The 23,828-nt window shown below is 44.5% G+C and overlaps 2 protein-coding genes across 2 annotated transcripts; one reads left to right on the forward strand and one right to left on the reverse strand.

The window, feature by feature from the left end:
- Window positions 1–6,027: 6,027 nt before the first annotated feature.
- LOC143359617 (uncharacterized) lies at window positions 6,028–7,184 on the forward strand. Its single transcript, XM_076797662.1, has 3 exons — window positions 6,028–6,279; window positions 6,357–6,623; window positions 6,695–7,184. The coding sequence occupies exons 1-3, from the start codon at window positions 6,086–6,088 to the stop codon at window positions 6,858–6,860; spliced, it is 627 nt and encodes a 208-aa protein (XP_076653777.1). The 5' UTR covers window positions 6,028–6,085; the 3' UTR covers window positions 6,861–7,184.
- A 93-nt stretch (window positions 7,185–7,277) lies between these two features.
- Window positions 7,278–22,808, reverse strand: LOC143359479 (uncharacterized). The gene is made up of 22 exons (XM_076797418.1): window positions 22,795–22,808; window positions 22,137–22,529; window positions 20,893–21,097; window positions 20,622–20,807; window positions 19,761–19,903; window positions 19,371–19,472; window positions 19,127–19,244; window positions 16,680–16,812; window positions 15,078–15,309; window positions 14,809–15,018; window positions 14,639–14,750; window positions 14,125–14,296; window positions 13,058–13,200; window positions 11,954–12,091; window positions 11,559–11,789; window positions 10,958–11,197; window positions 10,364–10,701; window positions 9,664–9,926; window positions 8,686–8,872; window positions 8,237–8,428; window positions 7,917–8,128; window positions 7,278–7,683 (listed from the first exon to the last, which is right to left on the reverse strand). The coding sequence occupies exons 1-22, from the start codon at window positions 22,806–22,808 to the stop codon at window positions 7,505–7,507; spliced, it is 4,143 nt and encodes a 1,380-aa protein (XP_076653533.1). The 3' UTR covers window positions 7,278–7,504.
- Window positions 22,809–23,828: the final 1,020 nt, after the last annotated feature.

Raw genomic sequence — 23,828 nt, forward strand, 5'->3', positions numbered from 1 at the left:
AAAACCCTGTAAAAACGATCCGAAACGACCAGAATGAAGGGATCAAGCCAAGATTATGAAGATATCTCATCGTGTCTGCTTCGCGCACGATCGGTTCCGCTTGCGCAGAATAAAAAAAAAGTGGATGGAAGTTTTTCGACTTGTTATCCGGCCGATAAACTCGTTCCTCTATCACCGGGACAGGGTAGAATAGATGAAGGATGGAGCGGAACTAAAGATAGGAGGTAAAACAGCGTGAGAGATGCACGTTAGACTGGATGAACGTTCGGCTATCGCGGCTCTAGAGATCTCGGGGAGAGAATATCAACGACGCGTAACGAGTGTTTAGCGGTCGATTTTGAAAAGTGCCCTCCTCTCTCTGGCTACTAGAGTCGCCACCTGTCGTGACCCAGTTCCCCGAACGACCTTACAACAGTTTGTCCTAATTTCGCGCGTTAACTGCTTCCTCGGCGTTTCTAATATTTATTTTGAGAAACACTTGCGCGCGAGAACTACCCCCGTCCATCGGGGTTGAAGTCGAGCCGAGGTCTCGAACGCGAACAAGCCGAAGTCTGATTTCTCTCCTGTCCAAAACATATCGCAGTCGAAGCGTTTCGACTTCTGGGAAACTTTAATTGCGTTCTCCCCGGAACGCCGCCGTTCGCAGAAGAAATAGAAAAAATGGCTACCAAACTTCTCGAAATTTTATACACTTTTTCAAACTAGAAGTTCCAAAGAAATCGCGAGTTTCGATACTCGAACTTCGAACACCCACAGTTTGGCGAAACTAAGAATTTTTATGAAATTCTAAATTCCAACGATTCAATATAAAATTTTGTAAAGTCGAACGGGTGAGCTGAACAGTTTTTCGATAATTATATTTTTCTGATTTATATACGAGGTGCGTTGAAAATCGCAAACCTGTAAGGATTAAGCGAATTTCGAAGCTGCAAAAGTTTCTGTCGCCCGTGTCGAACGTAAGTTATACGAACAATCGCGGGAGGACAGTAAATTAGCGATTATATATAATTTTCCCGCTTCTCAGGACACCGTCGTTAAATTTGTATCAACGAATTAACGAGACATTTCGAAACGCAGCCGGACAAATTAAAACACTTTGAGAGCGATTTGCACGCGCGCTTAGCGGGATACACATTTTAGTTGCTTAATAATGGATGGTATCGTAACGAATCCCCACGCAAGATTTAATTGCCGATTAATTAATCGGATCGAGACCGTTTGCGAACAGCCGCGTCGATTAGCGCGATTCGCGCTTGGATCCTATGCGGCGGCGCTGCGCGAACATTTCGGTCCGCAAGCGTTTGGAGACGCGAAACGCGACGTCACTTTTGATTACGCCCGTCCGGCTTTATGCGACGGTTTCGCGCGAAAACTTCACAGTTCGTTAAACCGCGCCGGGACTCTGGAAGAGTATTAGAAGTCACACGGTTTACTTCTATCGCGGAAACCCCCGGGAGAAAACGAAGACGGGGAAAGAAGTGCGAGAAATCGCAAGTGCCTGCGTCTGCGCGGAACGTTTGTAGTATAAATAACTTTATCATCGGTGGGAGACGTTACGCTGTGAATATAATATTTATTGGACATTGTTGTCAAACGTAGAAGTGCCGTTAATCATCGTAAACCAGCATCAACCCGTTTTTCAAGGAAAAATTCACAACGCAAATGCTCGAGTTCAAATGTAAAATTAGAATAGATGAACAATATTATTTACAGGACTAATCATATTTTGGAAATATTTGAAACTTGTGGTACAAGTTGTGGAAGAAGATTAAAGAGGAGCTGCTTCATCCACGGTCAAAATAAAAATTTATTATACATCCTGATAATTATGAACTTTATAAATTTTCTTTATCATTTTCAAATTTAGTTTTCCTCTATAGTAGATATCAGATCTATAGGAATTATAATGCCTAAGTACATAATAGTTTAGGAAGAGTATCTCAGGGTGGATTAATTCACTGTTTGTAAAGACCGTGAAAAGGAATAAGAGATAAACATTCGTAGAATGTTACTCTTTGTTTAATAATAATATTAAAATTATTATAAACCTTTTAAAATTATGTATAGAGGGCACAAAAATCTGTTTTAGCCCAACTAATCATTTTTTGACTACGGAACTATGACATTGCAAAAAACTGCAGTTTGAAAAGCATTATTCCGGCTGCGACAGTTCCCACACTGCGAACAGTGCATCAGAACAGATTTCGGTTTCCGTTTTAGCTCGGGTCAAATCGATAGACGCGCCTGGCGTGCTTCCATCTGACGTGCACGTCATAAGTGAAACTGCGAAACTTCGTCACAGATCCTTGATTATCACTTACCGGTATCACCGTTGCTTTGCGTGTTGGTCTCTTCGGTCTCTACCTTTTCGCCGACCTCTGTTGTCTGCGTGGTATCGTCCGCTAAAAAAGAAATTCGCAGCTTTTACCACAGACGAGATACAGGAACTATATGGGCACCGACGAGATACTGTTCACGGACTTAACATCGCTACAGACATTGCATCTTATGGGCTTTTGTGTCTAGGCCTCAGGGGGCACTAAGCACAAACGAGGTATAGGAGTAAACCGATCACCCAATGTATTTTTTGTCTCACATCCGCGGGGCTCTAAAGCCCCTTTACCATTTCTGTATCGAATCCTACCGTATCGGTCGGAATTAATATTGTGGAATTAATATCACGAACGAGATGTAGGAGTAGGCTAGTCACCTTACGCTGTTTCGTGTCGCACGATATGAAATGCCGAATAATTACTATCACGGCGATCGAGATTTACCGAAATTAGTTGGGGTGGGGAGAGTTGCGCAACGCTGCGCACTGCGTACCTGAGCTCGGCGAGTGCGCTGTCAGTCAGTCGGGCAGGGCACTCAGGCAGGAGCGGATGGGCTACGGGACCAGAAGGGTCATGGACTATCTTGAAGCTGACCGAAAGTCATCTAGAGCTACCCTGACGTCCCTGACCACTCTTGCCTACCTTGAGGTTGATCATTCACAGCTACCCAGGCCTATCCTGACTTCCCTGGTCACTCTTGACTATCTTGGAGTGGACCATGGGTCCTCCAGAGCTGCTCTGGCCTACACTTGCCTACTTTGCTCCACCTTGAGCTAGCTCGTGGTGGTCCAGAGATTATTGAATGCTTTTTTCGTTTACATTGGCCCATATTCAGCAGCTCTTTCCATTCTTTCAATCCTTATTTCTGGATTTCTAATTGGAATGTGCTTCCGAATTCTTCGAAAGTTCTTAAAATTGATATTTTTGGCATAAAATTGGTATTTGCGTCTCCATTTCAGTAGCTTGAAGTTCTGAATTCTTCAACTATTGTTCAATTCTTGTTGGCTAGGCCGCTCTCGTGTGCGGGATTAGCTTGGCCCTCATGAGCTGGTTAGGTTTGCTCTCCTCAACTGGTTAGATTCGCACTTTTGTGCGAGGTACATATGCCGTACTCGTGTACGGGGTTCAGAGTCGCATCTTTATCTCATTTATTATACGCATCTGGTCTAAGGTTCTCGTGGATCTAGTTCCAACATTTATCGTTCGTCAGCGTAGAGGGCGTAAGAAATCGGGTTGTTGTTAACGATGTCGGTATTTCAGATCATGAGACACGAAACCCCACATGGTGATTGAACTACTCCTATACCTCGTCTATGATATTATACAATCTTAGGCATAGTTGCGTAGCGACCACTGCGGCGTTACGGTGCACACTATTTGAACGTGTACATGAAATTTATTTCATTCACGTTTCCTGCGTATACTCAAATAAACGCGTAAGTGTACTCTTAGTTATAATGTAGAAGATCAAATAACAGTATCCATGTTCTGTCACCATTTTTATTGAAAAATTAATTGAAAGTTTCATGAAACCAATTTTGTTTACATGCCGTGGCGCCCTCTCCCCAAAAGCGCGCGAACCACGCGGGAAAGACAGGAGCGTATGAAAAAATGCAACATTTTATCGTTAATAAACGAGTCGGTTTCATACAGCTGACAAATGCACATCCTTTCGACGAATGTTACTTTCTGAAGTATATTCCTAATATGGTTAAATTTTAATGAAAGAGTCGAGTAGATTGTACCAATGCACGATAAGCGCAAATTGTAACCAGTTTGTCAGAGCTACGTAGCGATGTTTAACACATCTATCACGTTTGACAGGTATCAAGGATTGACTAACGCGAAGAGATAATACGCGAGAGATGTGCACTGGCCCTATGGTTTTATATTTATCGCGGTCGGCGCTTATCGTTGAGTAATTTTTCGTCGATAACCGTACTTATCCGTGAAGCTTCCGCGTGCGTTAAAAGGATGATAAATAAATCCACTTGTCGCCTATGTTTTTTATATTTCCCCGCTTCTCAGGAAACTCAAATACGTCGATTCGTAAAGTGCTTTCTTGTTTCGCGAAGTCGCGACGAAAATTAGAACGGAAACTCTTGTGCAACTGCGAGTGAAACGATGATAAAATAAATAAAATAAAACCGGTATAGGAGCCTGTCACACGTTTCCCTCGCGAGACTGTCTTCGCGCTTCCATCTGTAACGGTAATCGAAATTAATCGCACAGAATAATCGGCTCCGCGAGACCGAAACACTGAGACTAATTCAAAACCATGCTCTACTTGTGCACATTTACAATCCATTGCAGCGTACATATAATAACTCGTTCAAGAAAGCCGTTCCCCGGTCCCTTATCCACCTGCCTAGGAATAATCCTTCCGCCAGGAACGTAATACCGAATTCATCAACCGGAACGACTCGTGTAAAACCAGTTACAGCCACGATTTTTTATAGAGCTAATCTAAACATGATAAACTAGCGGAAACTGTGCGTTGATTGCACATTCACGAGCCAATATTGAAGGACCCGGAGACTACTCAGAACTACAGTAATCTAAATCCTGATTCTGCAACGTATTTTGACAGAACCAACTGTCCAATTTGCGGTTCGATTCGACTTTCGTAGAATGAGGACAGTTCTCGTGAATTTTTATATAGACTGTTACAATTGCCTGATAGGGAAACGAAGTTTCGTCAACAGGACGACGAGTCACGTGACGTTGACGACATGTTAGAAGAAAAATCGGTGGGACGGACGAGGGCCTCGTGGATCAAACGTGACGGCCCTGTTCGGCATGCAAGAGCGCTCCGTGCCACTTGTTGCATGGCCGCGCTCGACCACTCGCGTTTGAATAAACTGGTTTGAAACAGCTACAGGATAATTTCGGGATGGGCCTACGTACCGGGGCATCCGGGTGTCTGAGCGTTGGTCTCTTGGCACGGCGTTTCCGTCGCTTTTGTTTGTCCTTGGGACACAACACTGGTCACTGCACTTGACACCGACGGCTCGCACGATTCGGCCATTTTCAGGTTAACTCGCGTTTATCCGCACCGCGGCTATATAGTTGCCTCGCCGCATTCGAATCCGAATCCCTTTTTCGAAACTTCCACGCACGCTTCGCGGTTCATAACGCGCGACTCTCATGACAGATGGCGGCTCCCGGATGTCGAAACCGCTACCGCCACCTGCCAGCCCTCTCCAGAAACCAGTTTGACTTTCCAATTTTCAGAGATTTAAACACGGATACGACCTTGCTTTACCGGCGCGCCGGCACGGCTATTTAGTTATAGCACACACGAGGTATACCTCGTCTGTGGTTATAGCACGGCTATTCACGAAGAAATTAACTAACTAGTGGAAATAAAGTATATTTTATACTCGATTTTTACTAACACGACTGAATTCATGAATTATCGGTAACGTAGGGATGACACGAAAATGATGATAGGGCTCTAGGAACCCACAGATCACGAAAACACAATGAGTATTATTTCATTTATAATGTTATGTCTATCTTCATAGCTAGTTTGAAATAGAATCTCTTTCATTCTTGAATTTGTCGATCAGGTAATTTTCTTGAACCATGAAAGTCCATAGGATGTTCGACCTTACTCGTATACGTCGTTCGTGGTTTTACGTTCCGCCAAATCATATGTTTTACGTTAGTTTACATTAGAGTGTCACTGACTGTCACGCAGTTTAGTGTATACAGGTTAAGTTAGTAACATTTTAAACCAATGCATTGCAATGTCGTCCATATCAGATCCTACTTATGCGGAGGATAGTACAATTAAAAAATTGGCACCGTCACTGCAGGGAATATTAAGGGATTTGGAAGAGAATGCCACACATCATGATTATTTAGTTGCCTTGCTGATAGTGTTTTTAGCAGAGTGTGGATTTCGAGTGTCAACAACTGATGACAACGGTGATTTACAACGGTATGCGTTGTTATTTGACAATGTTTCCTTATTCTTACGATGTTTATTTCTTATGCGCTATCTTATATGTATTGCAGTATAAACCTGAATTCCTTGCGTATACCAGAAAACTGGAAGTCGCAGCAGGCTAAGGTCTATGACATACGCTTTCAATTTGTAGCTACTCCTACTGTTATATGCAGGCTAGTTGCAATTCCATCAGGAGACACGTTGATTATTAATTGTGATCCTTTAGTTGACCGTAGGAAGACTTATACCATGTGTGTACAAACTCTGAAGTATGTTAATCCTTTCTCTAGCGATCTCTGTGGTCGATATAGAAATCTAAAAGAAATATCACACAGGTATGGGTAAGCTAAGTTTAAGTTTATGTGAGTAGAGGGATAACATAATTTGTTCATTAATTATATAATAGGTTTAAAGAGACTGTGGTCCTTCCACTGCGCATAGATGTAGCAACCAGAGAAGGAGTAGCTGTTCCCAGCTTACAGAACCTTCCACTCGAGTTGACGGAAATAATCATGCGTTCGTTATGTCCCTATGAGCGGAACAATTTGAAAAAGATCTTACAAATAGCATAACTCCTTCAGATGTGTCAAAATCTTATATGCAGGAAATATAATGACTGATTTCAATGAACATGTATTTTTCACTTAATCTATGCTATCTCCTTTTTGTGGAAAATAATAAATGAAAACTAAATGTAAGGAGATATACTAGAATATGTATGAGATAATTAAGTGATTATACGCTTGTAGTGACGAGCTTTACAGTCCGTGAAAATTACGGAACATATTTAGTAATAGTTATAAGATAATAATAATTCCAAACAATGTGGAGTTTGAGACCGTGTACAGAACCATTTGTCTGTAAATATATTAAACTAAGCAATGTAAGTTTTACAACTTGTGATTTATTTTTGTACTTTTTACGCGGTTTAATACTTTGTTAGTAGCGTTGCGAATATCTCACGAAAATGCATTGAACGTTAACTCTATTCCTAAAGCTTGGAGTGTTTGAGATGTTTTATTTATATAAAATGTCAAAATATTATTCATATAAAAATATTCGAGTAAAGCGTCAGTATAAAATCGTACATGTACTCCGTACAGAAAAGCGCATTATATTTTACAGTTACGAAAAAAAAACTCATATAAATAACCGAAAATAAAGGTTTAATATGTCAATCATTGAACGTAAATAAGTAACGTTTTCTCCACAATTATCAGTGATCTATTAAGAGGTTTGCTGGAGGTAAGGACACGGTTCCGTGACCGGAAACTGGCTGTGGCAGCGCAGAAACGCCCTTCATCCATTTCTCGATGTCGCAGCAGTAACACTCCACGTTGCTTAGTGTTTTCAGGAATACTGTGGTTACACCGCCGATAATTAACAGCTGCTCACCTGTAAAATAATCCATTTCCAAAATTACTTTACAGAAATCTCAGCATATGTGATTTATGTACTAGTCTGGTCATGTAGTACTTTTAATATCAATCTAATCGAAGCCAAGATTTGGCGATTTTGGATGACTATAGAATAACTGTTGGTAGATTCAAAGGTATAATTCAAGAGTGATCTGAAAATATCCGAGATTTCAAGTCAGAGTCCAAGTAATTTCTCAACGACTACGGAACCTATTGATCCGATGGAGTGTCCGTGTCTGGCGATGGACATTTTCGCTCGCTCCTTCCAAACGCATTCGTTACCGTCCCAAACGTCGATGTCGTCGATGCTTTGAGTGGCGATCTCGGTGGTCGAGGCTCCTCCGATCGCGTAAAGACAATCGGACATGACATAGAACGAGGCGAAGCACCTGGGCGACCTCAAAGGCACCGCTTTCAGCCACCTGGAACCGTGTTCAGATAACAGCCTCCGGCGTTTAAACCGCGGACGCGAGTAAATCAAGCGTTTAATCTTGGTAATGGGCACTCGGGATAGAGAATATCGAGCTAACAAATTTTTGATCGGGTCGTAGCACTCGACGTCCTTCGAGAACATCTCTTTCTTCGATTTTGTCATCCCGCCAGCGACCCAGATAAGATCCCGATATTTCACGCTGGCAGGTCCCACCCTGGCGGTCTGCATCGGTTGCATCTCCCTCCACGTGGAATCCGTCGGATCGAAAGCCTCCATGGTCCTCAGGGTTCTGTAACGTGGAAATAACGACTGAATCCTCCTCGAAAAAGGACCCCGGCATCCACGGGACACCGTGTATAGCAAAATCACTTGCACAAAATCGGCGATAATTAAATCATGCGCGAGCCACCGGTTAGGTTCGCAGTAATTTAATGAAACCGGTGGAAGTGCTCGTAATTAGCCGTAGACGGCGTGAAACTAAATAGCGAGAAAAATGATAGGAAAGCCATGCCCGCGGACGTAATTATGCTGTCTGTAACAACTTACATCCCGTTCCTGCCTTGCCCTCCCATCGCGTACATTTTCCCGTGACTGACCACCAATCCGAAGTCCTTTCTGGCTGTCAGCATGCCAGGTTCATTGAACCAAGTCCTGGTGGTCGGGTCGTAGCTCCAGACGCTGCCGACCGCGGTGCTCTTTCTGTGCACTTTGTCTTCCAGGGGATCCGCTCCGCCTAACAATATGTTCTCTCCTTTATTTATATTTTAGCTCTAACGAGAAACGTTTTTCTCTTCGTTAAACACGGAATGGGGCAACGGAGAACGTTGCGCTGGCAACTCCCACTAACGTTCGCTATTATTCCGCTACACCCCTGGCGGACAGTATTCGATCAACATTGCAAAATCGTTTTCGCGTATGTCAAACGCGAAAAATGTATGTATTAGATCAACAGACTGTATTAGATTGCTCCAAAAGATCTTTTCATAACGCGTGTGCTTGATAAACAAGCACAAAGTAGCAGCATATTGTGTTTTCCCTGAAATTGCTTATTTAACAACACCATTTGCTCGATTAAAAAAACCATTCTAAATTCACATTGTGCGTATTAATCGAGAACAGAATGAATTTTTGAGACAATCTAAAACGCTGTTAAATGACCTTGTTCTTTTATCAAATATAAAATAATACATACAACAAAGCATATTCAAAGCGTACGGTCATAGACATTGTTAAAAGATTTCCTAAAAGATTGAGAGCGCCAGAACTTTCCAAATCGGTGTGGAAATTTCTCGTTCGGTGCTTCACAAAAAAGCAGATACATTTATCCTGATTTGTTTGATCGAGTACTTTCTGTCAGCGAAGGTACCGTTTCTGCCATTCTTAATTGGAATTAGGTTCTCGCCAGACGGGGCACCCAAGTCATGCAAGCATCAAAGCAACAATTTTCGAAGTAGGAGGTGTTTGCATTGATATTTATCGTTACCGGAACCTAATCACTTTGCAATTTACAGGAGTATTACTCACCCACGACGTAGATACGACCTCTTAAGTAAGCAACCGAATGATGATGTCGCGGTTGAGGAATTTCTCCGACGAATTCCCAAATGTTCTCGTCAGGCTTGAACCTGTAGATGGCTTTGCCGGTGTTCCCTGCGCGACCATACTCTTCGTGGGGGTCCACCCCGCCGAACACAAGGACTGATTCTCGATCAGGAAAGTATAGAGACTCGTCGAAGAAATAGCTGTCGACTTTGGAGCCCAGCATGCTGTTGCTGATCCGTTGTGGCCTGCGAACGTTACCTTCCTTTACGAAAGGAACTCACTTCGTGAAACTACGTTCGAATTTCACAGAACAGAACGGGATAAAATAAACATAATTCTACTGAATTGAAATATCAGTGTTGCTCTTAATGCAAATTACCATTTTCATGAGTTTTTATGAAAAACGGGATTAAGCGGAAAATTTCTTTCATCGGTTAGAAGATTCCTTGCGGTACAAATATATTAAAAATGTTAAAACCCTCGGTTATTATACACGGTCTTCTTATATTTTACACACTTTATGGCGCGTGCCATAAATGCATAAAGATCCAGTCTAGATATTAGACTTGTTTAACCGTGTCTTTTATCTAATCTTTATGATTTGTTGAATTCCACTCGTTTTACCAATTATCATGGGTTCTACCAATCTCTAACGGCGCAAGATAATTATGAAAACACTCACAGCGGTCGTGGGCAGTTCGAAGTTCGTATCTGGACAGTTTTCGGTTGCTGAGCGTTGTCGCTGCCTTGATAATTCGCCACCCTTTGTTCCTCTGGCTTCGTATTGTTCCTAGCATTGTTATCGGCATCAGATCCAGTCGATTTTCCGTCGGTCTGCGGAGACTGCGGTTCCTCCGAATCAGTATTATCCGAAGGAGTGCTGATTATCTCGGCCTGATTCGGGAAAAACCTTGGAGATTTAATGGTCCTGATGGTGTTCGCTGCATTTCTGGATGTGCTCCTCGGCGTAGGTTGCGGTCTTTGCTCCCCGGATACGTAAGAAGGAACACGCTCGTCGTACTGCGATATAAAACGTGCAATTAATGAGAGGAAGGCTTTAATTAACCCGTTAAGCAAGAAGGTGATTAATCAGAGACGAGCTGAAGCATCTTGCCCGCAAGGAACGCGATACTTCGCAACTGGTTTCTCAGTATGCAATTATTTTTCCTTACCAGACTACTGGATACTCTATGACGAGCTAATTAGTCTTGCCTACTGAGATTGCTGTATTAGGAGACGAGTGAATCGGTCATTCACCGTTGACAAATCAACGCACGTTTTTCACTTGGTCCAATTTGTTCTCGACGGGGCGTTGGTTCCACCATGACTGTTCGCTCTTCTTGGCTATCGGTGGCCATGCTGCTTCTTCTTTCCCACTTCTGATTTGGTTTGCTGAACTGTTTGAAATTCCGACAGGCTCCACCAAGGACTTGCGCGATGCCTCGCCCATCGGGATGGCCAAAAGTTCCGCCACCTTCTTGATATTCCGCTTCACCTCTGACGTTGATGTCTTTATCTGCAGTTTAGAGGAACAACACGTTTGGCGTTTGCTCTACGTAACCTTCAATTACAAGGAACGACTCCAAACTTCATCCCCTTTTCTACTCGGTTCTCAACATTCTATCAATGCACGATTGCAAGGACTTGGCAGTGAAACTTATTGGTAACAACGTAGAGGAACGACACGTTTCGTGCAAGATTGTTCGACGTTTGTATACTGGATGCCTCGCCCATGATTGCGAAGATCGAACGGCTCTAAACAACGTCCCCTCTCCTACTCAGTTTTCAACATTCCATCAATTCATCTTATGAGCCTTCATACTCCCGGCTCTGGTATACCGGATCGAGAGGTAAACTTTCGCGGGTTGTCCACTAACTTCGTGAAATCTCCTTCTGGCCTTATATCCTCTGTAGACGGCCTGTATCGTGGTGGCCGCCTCCTCCTCGGATTTGCCGGAGTCCGTGCGTTGCTCGCGGTCCCTCGGCATCTTACATCTCGTCTGCTGCATCCTCGCGGAAAATATCAGATTCGAGTCGTGCTGCTGGCACCGGCAAACATCCGGCGCGTTCTTCTCCTGCCGGGTCTCGTAATCCAATTTGCCGGCGTTCTGGGGAAAAAAAGAAACGAGACGACTCGCGGACTACGGGGACGAAAGTTTCTCACCGAGAGGCGCCTTTATCCGTCCCGTCCATCCCGCTGTCCACCCCTCGGCTCTCCCCTTTTCTCTCTCTCTCTCTCTCTCTCTCTCTCTCTCTCTCTCTCTTCTATTACCGGCAGATTCGCGGACCGTCGAGGCTGTTCCTGCCTGTGTTTCTCGATGGCCGATGATTTATGGGCAGCTTTCGCAGATTCCCCGCCGCCGCTGAACCTGGCGTCAAAGGCGACCGTGTTCGAAGCTCTCGCCTTGTTCTGCGCAATAATTCATATCGATGCTTGTACAACGAGACATCGCCCTTCATATTCGGCATTCATTCGACCGTCTTTCGATGCGCCCGAGACACTCGCGGTGCTGGATTTTATACGTGTCTTAAATTGTGACTCGAGCCCAACGAATGCAGAAAAGAATTGAGTTTCTCCGAAACGATTCGTAGGCTCTTAAAAATGTTCGACTCTACAGGATTGGCGCTCAGATCGGTGTAATCTCAAGGTAAGAGCTTATACGCCGTAAGTGCGGTCACATTGTCGATAGCGAGTTGCTTAGGCGGCGAGAAAATGGCGGCCGGTGCCATTACGCGCACGGATTTCGAGCTGCATAAACTCTGACCTTTGACTACAGCTCCGTGACATTTGATAGGCGAGATTTATTGTTTCCACTTACGAGCAGGCCGCCGCTTACCTCGAGATTTCTTTGACGATAAACCCCCTCGTAATAATCCCTGAAAGCAGGCAAAGCGGAACTTTGTGAAACGACGCGGCCATTTTGATCGCGGGCTGTTCGACGGACTCACCCGATGATTTATCCGCTCGGATCCATCGATGACGTGCGAGTTTATGGTTTCGGACAGAGTTTACGCTCAAACGTATTTTCCAGAATCGCTTCCGGAGTTAATATTGTCTTCGATCTCCGTGCATGCGCGTTTGTCAGTTTGCGAAATGAAAGATACACGCACGAGTGCTTTTTTTCTGATACAGTCTCGACGTTTAATGGGTACATGCGACATATACGATAGCTAAATACGATATACAAATGTCTAGGGGTTCGCTAGGCTTCTCGCGATTACGCGATAGGAAGAGAAACGTAGTTCGTTGATAGTTAACCGTTCGTTTGTGGGGTATAAAAATATTAGGGGATGCGGCTGGGGATGTTCAATGGATCCGTCTGTATTGAGGCTTTTGGGACGCTCTTCGAGTGGGGCACGGGCCAGGGCTACTCACCCCTCTGCTTCGCTCCAGGTGGCTCAGGTAATCATTCATAAATTTCGGCGGCATCGGCATCGCTGACATCTCCATCGGGGGGTAATTTAGGGGTGCATTCTTCGAGTGTACTGTTGGGTCGTTTTGAACCGCGCCGTTGTCACCTGTCAATGACCCTTGATTAGTTACATGTTTTATCCGTCCACGTTAAGCAGATTTAGAGCTCTAAGCTATTTTACGTCTTAAATAAGTAAGTAATCAATTAAAAATGCATATCACCGTGTTTGTACACGTCTTTGCTACGTCTGTACAGAGCCTTTTTTTCGATACGAACACTAAATCTCTCGAAATTAAGAGAATCTCTCTGCGGCAGCCATCTTGTGACGTCATACTTGCTTCAGAAAGCGAGTTTTCTGCCGAATATTACAAATTACTCCACGATGAGGTAGAAATTCGCAATTTGGGCTCTGTACAGACGTAGATTGGACTTTTAGGAAACACGAGTGACCACTTTTAAACTGCTCATTGCAATATTGAAGCGTCAATTTATCAAGATTTTGACCCTTGCAAGTTCATATACGTATATTGCAGAGAGATTCTCTTTACTTCGAGAGATTTAGTGTTCAAACACGGTGGTATGCATTTTTAATTGATTACTTACTTATTTAAGACGTAAAATGTCTAGAAAAAAAGGCACAGCGTAACATAGCGTGATAGTCAAGGCCAAATGCCTGCCGGCCCCCTTAAGTTATATTTTGAACATAGCTAATGTACAAATGACATTAACATTAACACTTGAATGGCAAGGTCCAGGATCCATTTTTGATCCAATTCAACTTCTGATGATGAATTTCAATCGAAAGTTGTGCAATTGGCTTCAATAAAAAAAGGATCTAGATAAAATACTGTTAAAAATATGTTTAGAAAAGTTGATGAACAAAACTATCCGCCTTCTGAGTGTTAAAGTGACATCTTCGCAACGGTGTTTTCCATGAACAGATACCGTTTATAAAAATTTTTCATAAAAATGTTCATAAAAATGGGTACACTCAAAAACAAAGGCACAGATTGGAGGATTGAGAACATACCCGAGCTCTGAGGGTAATTATTAGCCCCTCTAGGAGGCATGAACGGGAAGTCATTAGGGGGCGAGCTGGGCGGAGTGGGTTTCGCTCGGGCTTTTCGTCCTTTCAGTTCTGCAATCTTCGTTCTTTGATATTCCTCGAGGTACAGCAGGAATTCCCGATAAGTCACATAATTCTAAAAACGAAAATTATTTTTTAACCCTTCATTACTCGCGTGTCTTATTCCCAGTAAATTGAAGATAACTCTTATTAATCGGGCTACCCTGACTGCTCAACAACTTCCATGAATCTACAAAACAAGTTTTCAAATTTTCGTTTCAGACTCAAATAAAAAACTTGTAACATCTACTATTTTGTTCCTAACTCAGGTTAAACACAATTTTTCTAAAACTTTCATTACACATCATCTAGTAAACTCATCTAGCTTGGCAGAACAATTGAAGTCGTTTGGTCCATTTGTGATACAGTAGTTCTGATTTAAAGTTTACGTTACCGGTTGACATAAACATTGAAGTACCTTATCCTCGCCAGCCCAATTTCGATTTGTAGGCTCGGCCAGCCCCAGCAAGTCGATCCAGTGATAGTAATCCTCGGTCTGACTGCCGTACCAGTACTTGATAATGACGAAACTGAAAGGGATCCATGTTTGAACGAACTGAAACCGGACTATGATGGTTCGAAGCTTACGCTAAACCGTCGTCGACCATTTTCTGCACCTCCGGGTAGGACATCAGCTCCATGAACTCCGGGTTCTCCGGGTTTCTTTTCACGTCCACCAATTGCCACGGCGCGATCAGCCCGAACCGAACGCACCTCATCACCTCGAGCATGTGCTTCTTCCTATTTTCCCAGTCGTGCATCAGCCATCGAACCGCGGACATCAGGACCTCCATTTCGCTGATGAAGAGGCGAGGGGTTCAGCGGGCGATGCGACAGGATAGGCTGAAGAGCGATACCTGTTCACGGAGATGTAGTTCGACTTCAGCAACAGGCACAGCTCCTCGACTCTCAGCTCGAGGAAGTCCCTGGTGCTGACGAGCATTAGGAAGAACTTCATGATCCTCGGCACCATCAGCTCCATCACGGCTATGTTCTTGCTCTTCCTCCCCTCCAAGTATAGCAGGAACGCCGTGTCCTCGGTGAACAACTCGTCGTTGTCTATGAAGGCCCAACATTGCTCCTCTAATTCTGAGGAACAAAGAGATTTACAACCCACTGTCACGTGGATCCCATCATAACGTAGCAGGAGATGAAGAAGCAGACAGGACCGTTATAGAAGCTATCCTGCTGCCACCTAACAGCGAGGTCACTATATCATCCGAGGATGTCAAGAAGACCAGGTGCAAAATATTTGAGAAATGACAAAAGGAATGGAGTGCCATAAACTCTACGAAACCACGCAAAATAACAGTGTTATCTCCTTGACGCCGCCATGCGATAGAAGAGACCGAGTGAAGTTATTCTGGGTGTTAATCGGACATGCAAGACGGATTCTGAAAGGATGCAAAATTTCTAAAGAACTAATAAGATATCCTAATCATTTCCCTGGGGATGGTGTTGTAATGGAAGATTTCCTTTTCCGAGGATCGTGGTAATAAGTTTCCGGTGAGCGATGCGTTAAGAACACTTTCAGTAGCCGGGACAATGTTTCTTCCTGTCGAAACGGAAGTTAGATTCCATTCGCAACCCCATTTTTCGGAGAACAGTCGTTTATTACGCGGCTCGGACGGACGCGGGAGATATAAATTTCGCGGATATAGTATCGCGCGGACCCGGTGTACAGAGGGATGCGATACATCCCTTATTTTCTTCGGGTCTCATATGGTTTATTGAAGTTTCGAGTTGGACAGTGACGTATTCAACGGAACTGAAGCGCGGCGCCATCGAGAGTTCCCCAGCGGAAGCTTATCGCGCCGCGGAAAACTTTTCATTCTTTCCCCTGTGAAACGCGGTCGAACTTCTGAAGTGTGCTGGGAAAGGTGTGCGCTATATATTATGCAAGACAGTGCCGTTTCAGAAGATGGATGGGAATGGGAAACGGCACTGGAGGCACAATGTAAACAGGATCATCGGGCGTAAATCCTTCACATAAATAAAGACAAAGGAGCAGCAAGCCTCGCAGGATGTCCGACATTCTTGTTCCCCATCAATTCTCTCATCATCCCCCGGAACACCACACGAGTCTCCGTTTAATCATCTTCGCACAACTGTGTCAATTTTAAGAAATTTTTAAACCTCATGTTCCTCATGCTCACCTATTTGAATTCTAGATCTCATATTTTATAGACGCAAAAGATTCTGCAGGATCTAATACATAAAATGAGTTAATACACTGAGATAATTACACAGCGGATTCTCTGCGTTTGTAGTAAAAATTTAGAATGTTTTATTTTCAACTTGTTAGAATTGAAAGAAGAAACACATTCTCATCTGACTTCCTGAAATTTTTATTTTGCACAAAAATCCGCAGTCCTGCTGCAATGATTTTTCACAATTAAATTCGAAGGGGAGGAAACTTCAATCTCCGCGATCTATAAAAATTGAAAACGGTTACGTACCTTTAATACCAAGATACTGAGCAGCAGTGAAGATGTCCAAGATGTTGTCTCTCTGCAGAAGGCGGCAGCTCTCGTTTTGGGGGCTGATCATCCAATCGTAGATGATGGAGAACGCGTTCGAGGAGACGCCGCTCTGTATCGCATAGATTCGAGTTATTGGGAAAAAGGAGTCCACGAAATATTAGTTGGAAGCATCGGAGGGCGGCTGGCGACGCGAAAGAGTGGCCGTTGCTATTTTTAATTAGCCGTTTCCTTGACACGCGGCGAGCAAGAGGGCGTCGGTGAACAGGAGGAACGAGGGTGGACTGACAAAATGGCCGGCGCTTCTCGCAGCGACTTTTAAAGGGTGCGGAGCGCGGCGCCGTCACTCGAGAGCCGCTATTCACCCTTAACTAAAAAGTGAGTCAAATATAGCCACTGGCAGGGAGGGTGGAAAGGAGTTCAAGGTCGCTTGGCTGCGAGCCCACCGAGCCACCGGTGGAGGACGAGGAGCAGAGAGAACCAGAAGAACAGAATGCTGACACAAGACACTGAGGATGCCTGCAACCCTCTAGTCGGTGCCTAGCTGGCGACACCGAAGCCTCATCATTGCCGATATCGATTTCTGCTCCTACTATGAATCAAAATGTGGTACAAATTCGCGACGAAGTTCTTTTAGCTGATCAAAAATCACCTAGCATAATACATACAAGCGGGTGGACCACTTTGGCTATCTAGAAACGTGCTGTTTTTGAAAAATTCCAAAGATTTCGTGTCGGCTAGGAGAGAGAATTTCATGTATCGCGGAATGCACTTATCACGTGAAAAGTGGGAAAATACTTTGAATAGAATATTCTCTATTTTTCTATCCAAACGAAGGAGTTTTATTCGTCGAAAGAACGGGAGAAACTTGTTCGAGTGCCTAATAGAATGCCTCGAGCAAACTCGAGTCGTATTGTGCCCTCGAAGAATTCCACGCAGCAGGAGTATCGCGGAATGTTACCGGGCCGCAGAGCCGCAAGGGTGACACAATGGTCGAGGAATTCCGTCGGAGATCAAACGCGGGTCTCGCAGAATCTGATCAGATCGCCGCCCACTCTATCAGACAAATGGCTGGTCGGGAGAGGTAAGAGGAATCGAGCGGAAGAACTGGTCGGGGCTAAGGGGTTGTCGGGGGATGAACGGTCGACGCTGGCTGATCGAACACGGACGCCGATGGATACACGGAACGGTGGAAGGAAAAGCGGCTGGAAAATCGGATCGCGCGAACAAAGGGACTTTATTCGGCGGACTGCAGGTTTCGCAGACCGATAACGCCGTAATAGATCTTGCGCGCGAGCTGCTGGATCCACGGCGTCGCTCCTCTCCCGGGCGAAAAAAAAACCCCCGGGAGACACGAGCATCGTTTCCCACTTTTCCCTGGTATAATAAATCGTTCGATAGCAGTCCGCGGGAGCGACGCGATTAAACTTATCGGCGGAAGGAGCACCATGGCCACGACTCGTTTAACGGGGTTCGTTAAGGGATGAAGATCGATGGCGGACGAGTGCCGTTGAAGGGAGTTCCGTTAATGCAACCCCGTTTGCTTTTCGAATGAGCGATACGTCCGAAGAAATATCACCGGGTTCGCTCTATCGTCATCGTCGTCTTCGTCGCCGTTCCAGGTCAGCCGGAAGATGGAAATGGCAAATGATCGAAGTAATTACGCCATTTTTGTTAGCCTGATGGATGTTCTTCGACGCGGCCGCGGGTAATCAAGGGAAAAGGGGTCGGTTTTGCAGCGACCTTCCGAAGATTAATTTCTTTCGAGCGCTTCTAAGCTTCGCCGAACGATCCTCTTTTTCCACGGGAATTAAAGTTCCACGTCGTTCCTTTCATGCTCGCCCGCGATTCTTTGGATAAATAATTAGGAGAGCGAGGAGAACGTGTTCGAAAATACGCCAGGGTTTCTCGAAAAGATTCGCTTTTTATTCTTTCTCCCTTTCCTGGCTTTTAGGAGCTTTTCCGCGCTTTTGACAAGATGTGCTGATGAAGACGAAACAAACTAATTTATTTCCACAACTTGTTTTCGTTCCTTAACCGTTTAACCAAGAATGTCGAGTCATATCTTCATTCGATTCTATCCATTTTCTTTTTAATTCAACGAGCAACCGGAGCATGTCGGTATAAACTATACTGTGTTCGCGTTGATTGTGGTGAAACGTTTTTCATTTCAATTTTACTCGTCTTCGTGAGCGTTCATTGTTCAAGATCGAACAGTCGCCCAGTTAAAAGATGGACGTTAGTTTTTAACGATAAAACGCTGCTAAACCGGCATAGAATTTCCGAGGTTTATGGAAGCGCTTCGGTTAAAGTAGCTTCGTGGACGGAGTTACCGTGTAAAAAATGGCCGTGCCAGTGGCTTTTTGAGCCAGCAGATCTCCGACGTGCTATTGCTCGCAGCGCAACGTTAACGGCCGATAACTCACCCCGGTCAAGTCGACCTCCTTGCAATTCTTCTCGTCGAAGAAGGCGCTGTAGCTCTGCAGCACGAGCAAGTGGCAATGGAACTCGTCCTGATCGATTCGCACAATACAATCGGCGTTCCTCGAATGATCGATAGAGGAAATTTAGCCGGTGATCCTGTCCCCGGTGTCCCGGCCCCGCCCCCCTAACCCCCGAACCCCCCTCCCGTAACATTGTTTCATCGAGCGGACACGACTATAAGCTTACTTGTAATTTGTGATACGCCTGGCCAACTCCTGATACAAGTCGGTCTTCTCCGGGAGAATTATGTTATCCCAATCGATTGGCTGCTCACCCGTAAATCCGAGTCTGCTCGAAATTACGCCGATCAAACGTTATTGGGGGAAACACCGGTGGAAATCGCTCCGGCGAGCTAGTCGCTTTTCCTTTTATCGGCGGAACGAACGGCCCGGGTCGATACAGTTTCATGGAGATTCGCGGCAGTAAATGTTTCGCGCGGGCCGACTCCCTTTCTCTTTTTCTCTCTCTTTTTTTTTTTTATTCTTTTTCTGCGTCGTTCTCGAGCGAAACTACATCGACCCGTTCTCTGGCGTTTTTACCGCGCCGATGGCGCACGATCGGCGGCGAAAAACTTACGCGGACAGCGGCACCTCTTGCAGCAATGGCTCCTCGTAAGACGTCGACGGGGCCGTTTGCTGTTTTTGCTCGACCTCCATTTGAGCCAGTTTCACTTTGAACTGATGCATCCTCTGCGTTTCTTCGGCCCCCGTCGGATTCTTCTGAAATTTTTACGATTTTTTACCGATTTACATAATGGACGGTACTCCTCGCTTCTCTCTGATACCGCAAAAATGATAAAGAATGCCAATTGCTCAGCTTTATCCACTCGCAATTTGTGGATGGAACTAACCACCTAATTTAACCCCTTGCACTGCAATTTATTTAGTAACAATGTTTTCTAGCAGTAACGTCTGATTTAATTCTACAGAGCAGTAGTCGGGGAATGCACTTGTCAGACAAGTGATTTTATTTGATGTATTTTATTCTCTGATTTTCCGAAGTAGAAATGTTGCAAAATGTTGGAGTTACTCACTATCTCATAGCTCACAACTAAACTGTCGATTTTATGCATTTCTGAAACTATGGAGACCTTGTGGACTCAAGAATATTTTTACATCATTTTAGAACGATTAAAACTATCGAAAGAAGAAATACATCTAGCTTCAATTTCTCACGATCGACATAGAAAAAGATTTCGCATAAAGATCCACAGTCCACTCTCGACGATCCGCACTCGACGTTACACCTATTGAGGTCAGTGGAAAATGTCTTTGCGACGGAATAAATTGTTGAAGGAACAAAAGCAACGAGGCTGCGCAAGCCGAGATCCACTAGCGGGTTTCTTCGGCGTTCGATCAAAGGGTATGACGGGTTTAAGGGGTCCGTCGATCAAGAGGTATTAGAAGACGGAACCGTTGACCAGGACGTAGGAGTTACCTGCGATTGATTGATCATCGACGACGAGACACCGGTGGGAAGATCGACGAGCCTGTGCCGTGTCGAGGACTCGGAAACGCGTCCGACAGCCTCGTTTCCGGATCTATTCAGCTCGGCCTTGACGTTCACCTTGGTGTGCTGCGGATCGGCGACCAGTACGCTGACTTTCTTCGACTCGAATACCACCTAGAACGACTACGCGTCTGCCCCTTGAGGCCAACATTCCCGGGATCCGGTGAACCTGGTTCAGGGATCGGTCCGATCGTTTTACCTGATTCGGGACGATCTTCAGGTTGCCGCTCGGCGTCGCCTGGAACGGGAACACTCGCCTAGAGTCGTCGTCCCCGTCGTTCACGCTGATGAATGCACGGTCGTCGCCTCGTTCGCAAGGACACGCGTGCATCTGGTGCATCAGGTAGGCCAAATTCGGGTACACCGTGTCGTTTCTGCGCGGCTTGTCGTCACCCTTTCCTAAACTGCAAAGTTAACAAGGTTGTTGAACAGTTCTACACTCCGTAGACCAAATGGATAGCGCGCGTGTGCCATCTTTAATTTGTCGAAGACTGCACAGCACTGAGGCGTTTCTGTAGAAAATAAAAATTGTTTGCGTCGATTACGATGAACAGGAGCCAAATAGAAATTTCATTGCACAGATTTCAGAGATGCAGTTGGGATTTCAAAATGGATTTGTTGAATTGATACAGTGTTCTACTCGCGAGTGATGAATTATCTATTTAAATCTCGGTTTAGCAGGTCGATCGACATAAGATATAGCCAAACGCTATCGAGCCGAGTTTAGAGCTCGTTACACGCCCCAAGCAATAACTGATTAATGCCACTGTCGGGATCTACCGAACGCGAGGGCTGATGACTATCAAGCGCTATAATTAACAGCTATCAAGCTCTCTAATCTAGGACCCTTCAATTTTATGATGCACCCTACGATTGCCTACGAGCCCTGTCGCTTTAATCGTAATTTTCTCTTGGAAATATATTTTTGTTGTGTATATATTTCATATCATTTGACAGTCCCGCTTTTTCACTTTCAAACGCGTCTTGGCTTTTCGAATTTAGGTAAGAAAGTTTCAAAGTGAAAACTAAGTAGGGTGAAATTGAAGAAGGAAATTATTGAACGAACGAAGTGCAGGTTTAATGGAGAAGCTGAAGCATCTGAGACCGTCAAAGAACTTTTATGTTGTAGATCAAAGTGGCCCTCTTCGACCACTTTCAGTACTTAACTCGCTAATTCAATTCAAAATAAACAAACACGTCGGAAACATTTCATCGTCTTAATTCGACGAAAAAGAAACTTTCACCCAATTTAAAAAATTCTTATTGCTACACAAATTGCTGCACATCGTCTTTTGTCAAATTCTGCAGATAAAAATTTACTTGGGATAAAAAGGCTCGCAGCTTAAACTTAATAAAAATGTTCCATCGCGAATGTAACGAAGCTGGACATCTGTCTTCCTTCGAAAATAAAAATTCTCTTGTTAAAGTTCTCGGGCGGGTTACCTGAAGCGAGCCATTAGCTTCGAAGCGGTATTATTCGAGGGACGACATCGTTCCCTGCAAGTTTTATCGATCAGTCGGTGCTTATCGGATCCTACGGCCTGATCAGGATCATCCGAGTCGTCCTCCTGGCAAGAAGTGGAGCCCTCACTCGACCTAATCAAATTTTTCGCAGACTTGGCCGAATATCTCGCCGGATCGGATCTCTGTTCCGCTGGCTGCGCCTCTTTCCTCGCGACACGACGATCCTTGGACAAGGAACCGACCTCCTTCGTCTTCTCCGGATAAATGTGTGCGAGTGGTCCTCGTCGCCTCGATAAACGTCGACGACGACGTCTCAAAGTAGCTTGGCCTCGGTCGATCGGATATACGGGCCCTCGGTCCGCTGGACTCGTCCTGCGAGAAGCGGGACACAGCAAGGCTCATTTACATTTGCAAATTTTCGAATGCAATAATATACAAGACAGGGCAGGTTTTCTCTTCGAGGAATTGACACACAGTTCGGCAAAGTAAGACAATATCGAGCAAAATTCAAATTTAAAATTCATTCAAATTCAATAATGTTTGCTTCACCTTTGCAAATGTGGTACCAATGGATTGTTGAGATTCTTCTGATTAAAACGAGTCCAAACACAGCGTAAATCGGTCTACTTTTATAAACTTCGTGCGTAGCATACTTCAATCCTTAATTATGCTATTTACATCGAATTTGTAAAACTAGTCCGATTCACGTCGTGTTTGGACTCGTTTTAATCGGAAGAATGTCAACAATCCGCTGGTACTACATTTGAAAAGGTAAGACAAAAATGATTGAATTTTTTATACACTCGTGGCTAATAGTTTTATTCTTTCCCCTTATTTACCGACACAAGGCTCTGCCTTTGAAGAGGCGGGACGGGTCGTGAAAATTGAAGCACAATTTAGTCTTCAACCGAGTATTACTGTACCGGGATTTTTGCCGCAACAACAAAACTTCCGTTCGGTCTCGATCGCTAATAGCTCCGCGAGAATGCCTCGGAACGCCCGATTTAATTGGTTTGAGGAATATAGATTACTCGGGGAGAGGGCACGAGTTGGAAACTCGGCAGCGTTCCACGTTTTCCGTCTACTGGACAGAAACTTCCGAGCCGGGAAATATTGATTTTACTCGAAGAAAAGTACCAACTCTCCGGGAAACTCGAGCTACCAATCACGGGAACGTCGAAATCTCTGGTCCCGATTCGAATAAAGAATACAAAATTCGCTCGGGTAATTAGTAGCTGTCTTGCTAATTGTTAAGTTTCGTTAGCCGGGGAACACCGGTTAACTCGTTCCCATTCTATTAAGCTGTGTACTATCGTGTCTTGTAACTTGTTACTGGATTCATTTACGAAAGTTAGGGAACAAATATTTTGTGCGTTAAGTGTTTGTCCAGGTTCTAAATTGAGCGCGAAACTCATTAAACTTCATGGGAGCTTTTGTCTTGCTGACTTTAAGGGAACCTATTCTAGCCAATAACTTCTATAAACAGGAACTATATCGTGTTCATAGTTGGTTCAATGTGGTCTGTGTAAAAGCCATTTTGCGCGTTGATTCGGAATACTTTAAGAAAACGCGATATCTGGAAACGTTGATTAAAAGATTGAAATTCTGTGAAGATTGTTCTTCGAAAATAAAATATTATGTCGCGACATGAGACAATATACTTTCTCATTA

The sequence above is a fragment of the Halictus rubicundus genome, chromosome 12, assembly GCF_050948215.1.
Source record: "Halictus rubicundus isolate RS-2024b chromosome 12, iyHalRubi1_principal, whole genome shotgun sequence".
NCBI lineage: Eukaryota > Metazoa > Arthropoda > Insecta > Hymenoptera > Halictidae > Halictus > Halictus rubicundus.

Excerpts from the sequence above, each read along its gene's own strand:
- LOC143359617 (XM_076797662.1), top strand. The coding sequence starts at position 6,086 with ATGTCGTCCATATCAGATCCTACTTATGCGGAGGATAGTACAATTAAA. Across the intron at positions 6,280-6,356 it reads GACAACGGTGATTTACAACG|TATAAACCTGAATTCCTTGC; the intron begins GTATGCGTTGTT and ends TATGTATTGCAG. Across the intron at positions 6,624-6,694 it reads CTAAAAGAAATATCACACAG|GTTTAAAGAGACTGTGGTCC; the intron begins GTATGGGTAAGC and ends ATTATATAATAG.
- LOC143359479 (XM_076797418.1), bottom strand. Across the intron at positions 8,429-8,685 it reads GGGCAAGGCAGGAACGGGAT|AACCCTGAGGACCATGGAGG; the intron begins GTAAGTTGTTAC and ends TCCACGTTACAG. Across the intron at positions 7,684-7,916 it reads ACACTCCATCGGATCAATAG|GTGAGCAGCTGTTAATTATC; the intron begins GTTCCGTAGTCG and ends ATTATTTTACAG.